Below are 4,778 nucleotides of genomic sequence, written 5' to 3'. Positions count from 1 at the left end.
CAAACACTCTAGAGGGAGATAGTGCAGTGTTATTTTATGACCATCATGGTTTGTTTTACAGACACAAAGAATGTGGTGGCAGCTACTGAGGCAGTGCAATGTCTGGAATGATAAAGTGAGGTTATCGAGTAAGTAAAATGTATACCATGCTGTAGAATGAGAGTGCTTGGGTAGTAGAATGATATGGTACACTGTGCATACTATATTGTTAGTTATCAGCAATTTGTGTGGAGATAATTATGCTGTTCAATCACTATATTCAAATATTGTGAGGACACAGAGGCAATGCAATGACTGCTATGTAATAGAATGAGGGTACAATGACTATATTGTTCATGGTGCAGTCAAGGAATGGGCCATTACAACTATGGGGCTTACTGATTGGACAATAGAGGTGCAGCAACACTTTAATAAGTCATCAACTCAGTCCCCTTCTTGTGAGCATCTTCCCTGCCTGCACATATAAATAGATATTAGCTTCTAGGGCTACTTCCCATTCTCACAGATCTGCCACTGTGTGTTATGTCACGTATATATTTTTGTGACAGTTTATGCAAATATTGATGGGTTCAATATGAAGTGTACAAAGCAAGATAACACACAGACTTGAAAGATTATACTATTTAATAATAAAGACAGATAGATAAAACAATGCAGTTACAAAGACTTAGTTAGATATAAAAAAAATACTTAGCTGCAGAAGTGAGTTGCATTCATCATCCAAGGAGTCTTCCAAATTAATGGCTTGGCATATGATCAAAAACATGTTGCATACAGTTACTTCTGGTCAAGACTAGTTATTAAGCATGGCACTGTGTTTTTAGCTGAGACAATGGCCAGTGTTTGACCAGTACTGACCAATGATCATCCCTTAAACCAGCATTTTACCTTATAAGGATACCAGTTACAGGATATGCTGCATCCCTTTAGAATGACCTCATATATGGTATACATATACCAGTAGATACTGTTAAACCATTATTGTTGGTGAGACATAACTGATATTAAATAAATTGTGCTAACCCAACACTGTGCAAGGATTGTTTTAGACAAAATGGGGTCCCCAAGTACACAGCATTTCAGCTCTCTACACCCCCTGCCAGTCTTTCAATTGGGGTCCTGAAGAAGACGAGCACCAGTCAATTGCTTAGTTTGAGCCACCCCCTAAATCCAACCTTGTTGCTGTATAAAAAATGAAAGGAAAGGATATAGTATTTTTTCTTTAAAATACCATTCCAGCTAAAACATGTTTTCTATGCCAGGTAAACATGTCTATGCTATTTTATGATTGTCAGCGGATTTTAAAAACCTTGTTTTTACTGCCAATAGAATCTCTGTTCACCTTCACTTACTGTCCCAGACCATTGTGCAGAGACAGAAGAATCTGCCTACAAGTTTGGGATGTTTTTTTTTTTATTGCTGTGTGCCTGTGTGATCACCATCATTAGAACAGGATGTAAGAAAAATCCCCTCAAAGTGGTGAGGAACATCTGACAGAGGCTTTTGCTCTTCTCCACTATCCAAAGGAAAAAGGAAACATTTTGGATTTCCACTTTAATCAATCATAACAGTTTTATTTAGCTTTTGCTCCATTTTACTTTTTACTTCTGTTTTTCTACCTGGTAATTGCAGATGATTGCAAAAAAGGCTGTAGACCAATCCATTGGGGTGAGTTTATGAAACCACAACAGACCAACTTTTGGACCAGAATCATTTTCAATAATCCGTGGCTTTAGCTTGTGTTGTGTTGTACTACAGTGCAGGCATATTCCTTTATTTAATTGAGGTGCCATTAAAAATGAACACATGTATGATGCATTACAGCAACACTTATGTACGAATGGACCCTTAAAGCATATTCACATAGAAATTTCACTTCTGCCTTTTTATTAGAAAATTCGAATTAAAGTCATTCTCATGGCAGAACCAACCCACCCAACAAAAGCATTATCCTGTTACACTTAATAAGTACTACAAAACACAACTTAGGTAAAGTTAAAAATAGAAATATAATTACCTTTGTTTAATGCAAAACAATGCAAGGTTCAACACTGAGGATCACTGCTATCATAGTTTTGATTTAATAGACAATACATATCGTATTCACAGAGTGAAAAATATCTCACTTTTACCCAAGAGCTTGTATTTATTCCTGTAAATCTATGGCAGTGGCAGATATCATTTGAGCAATTAAAATACATTCACTTTTACATGTATGATTTGTCATTAAGACTGATGGGAAAGCTTCTGTCTCATAACATTTTATTATCCAAAACAATGCTAGCCTTCATCCACAGAATGATACCATGACTTCATTAGCTGGCGTTGCATGTATTATACACCATTTATGATCCCATATCCAATTTAATCTGTTGTCTATAGCCATTTTTCATTTTTAAGTTTACATAATGAAACAAGTTCTTCTGTTTAAGCCTTACATATACTTCTTATACCGACAAAGTGAACTTTTTTTGTTCCTTGTCTCCTTGAGAAAGTCTTTTAGAAAAATATATGTGCTGCCAATATTCTTACCCTCAGGGTGAGCTTCAGGAACAGCTTTGAAGTCCATCCAAAATAAAGTGCTTTGGCAATAAAACAACATTTTCCACAAGGAAAACTGTCCAGCAGTGGAGAAAAAAAAGTTGTACCAGGCAAACAAAAAAGTTCCAGAAGAATTTTTGCTCTTCGTTCAATTCCTAAAGCAGATTTGATTAGCCATAGTAACAACTACAGCCATCAATTTATTTGAATTTCCTTCTTCCAGCTAATGATCTCAGGGGAAGTGATCCCTCAATCCATTCATTTGGCGTTAGCATCATTTCTTGCCAAAAGGCCACTTCTTCCTGTGTAGAGTCCATCCAGTCCACAGCAATACCATAACTATAACCTTGAGACATAAAGGTAAGAAAATATCAGTATCACATGGAAGAGAATGACATTTCTGTTACCAATGAACCTGAATGGGTGACCCTGAATAAGTACATCTCTGGTATTGTCGAGAAAATGGCAACAAAACATGCTTTTGTTCTATCTGAAGTACACCGTTGGTTTACCATGCCGAGGATACATGATTTACAGTAACAATAGTAGCCAGGACAAATATAGAGGATTGTAGGCTCTTCAGCAGAGATATAAACAGAAATAAAAATATAGACTTGTTTTAGAATTGTTATACTACAATACAGTATATTGTATCTAAATTAAGTATTTTAATTTTAGAGATAATCATATTAGTTTTCTCCATATTTTATAACTAATGATTAATAAAATATTTTGAATATTAAATACAATTATTTCCAACAATCATAGAACAAATGTGCACTGTACACACATATCTGTTCTGTTCTATGGACAAATGGGGGGACAGAGGCACCCTACCCCATCTTTCTCTACAGGAGAAGTTATAGTTGTAGTCTACGGTTGGTCATTCATTGATCCACCAGGATAAGGTAATGCATAATCTCAGGGGACAGCAAGATAATTATAATTATTCTTCTCTGGTGACAATAATCTAGCTTGTAGGATAAGAATCTAGTGTTACACTCTATTTAAACCACAAAAACCTGGTGGATGTCTTTAATCACCCCTATGATGCCAAAACAAAATAGGAGTTTGGGCTTTACGGACAGGATATGGACACTTAGATATCAATGTTTTTAACAAACAGTGCAAGAGCTTTGAAACAATCCCTCATGGACCATTGTAGTTGCAGGCACTGTAATCCAATAATCCTCAAATTATACAGCAGAAGTACTGAAGTTCTTTTGATTGACAACATGTTAGGATGTTAATCTCTAATGTGAACAGTTAACAGGTGGGTACTTTGAAATAATGAGATGGGCGAGCTGCCTGGAGAACAACTTCAGTACACCTGCTTTACCATTTAAGCATGATTTGATTTGGTTTTAGCTACTGAGCTCAGTGGGGGCTTGTAAACTAATACATACATCTAACCATAGGTTTACAAAACAAAAGTTTTTAGGCAAATTATTTATTGAAAAACAAGGGAAGTACGAGAACTTTTCCCCCATCAAATAATTTGTTTTCCCATCCATTGCCAAGATTTTCAAAGCTGTGGCACACAATATACCCCTGTGTAGAAGGGGAGGAGATCTACTTTTTCTCTCCTGCAGTTTATTAACACTTACTGGTCTTCTTCCCACCCTGTGACTGGATGGTGAAAAGAGGAGCAGACAGACAAGATCACCTCTGTCACTTTGCTCTCCTATTTAAATATGTTTTATTAATTTTATCTTTATTATCTGCCCGGAGTTTAGCTTTTAAAAACAAACAGTCGTGTGCAATGCTAATTCAACAAATACTAATAAACCATTATCTATCATTAGATGTGAATTAGGACTATAAAGTAATTTCTATAAGATTTTCAAAATGAGGAAATGAAAACACTGATACACGTTATAGTGCCAACTGCTATAAATCCGAGAAGATGTCTTAGAAACACTCTACCTGTACCAAGGCCAAGTCTGATTCCCCCTAGAAAATGATTGCTGAGTTTTTCATGATCCCAAACTGTTAGCTCAACACAAGCATCTTTAAGGTCTTCAGTGTGGAAGCCATCATAGACAATGGTGTGGTTGAACACTGGGTTGGAATCCTTCTTGATAACCCGAGTCTTCTGGTAACTCTTCTTGCTTGTGTCGGGTAATACATAACTAAAGAGAGGGAAATGTAATATTTGCTCTGAGTTATCTACAGCAAGATTGCAGATTTATTTTACAAAATGCCAGAACTGAACAAATTAGTATATATATATATAT

General features: G+C 36.0%; 1 protein-coding gene across 3 annotated transcripts in view; it reads right to left on the bottom strand.

Moving 5' to 3' along the window:
- Positions 1-1,870: 1,870 nt before the first annotated feature.
- LOC140343465 (synaptotagmin-like protein 2) overlaps positions 1,871-4,778 on the bottom strand; it is a 54,470-nt gene continuing 51,562 nt past the window's right edge. For all 3 annotated transcript variants that reach the window (XM_072430147.1, XM_072430148.1, XM_072430149.1), the window contains exons 16-17: positions 4,468-4,673; positions 1,871-2,887 (exon numbers count right to left, since the gene is read on the bottom strand). In XM_072430147.1, coding sequence (XP_072286248.1) covers positions 2,742-2,887; positions 4,468-4,673 — 352 coding nt within the window. In that variant the 3' untranslated portion in view covers positions 1,871-2,741. The remainder of the gene's footprint in view (positions 2,888-4,467; positions 4,674-4,778) is intronic.

This window comes from Pyxicephalus adspersus, chromosome Z (assembly GCF_032062135.1).
Source record: "Pyxicephalus adspersus chromosome Z, UCB_Pads_2.0, whole genome shotgun sequence".
Classification (NCBI taxonomy): Eukaryota; Metazoa; Chordata; class Amphibia; order Anura; family Pyxicephalidae; genus Pyxicephalus; species Pyxicephalus adspersus.
Note: the sequence above shows the minus strand (reverse complement) of the source record. Positions and strands in the feature narration are given on the sequence as shown.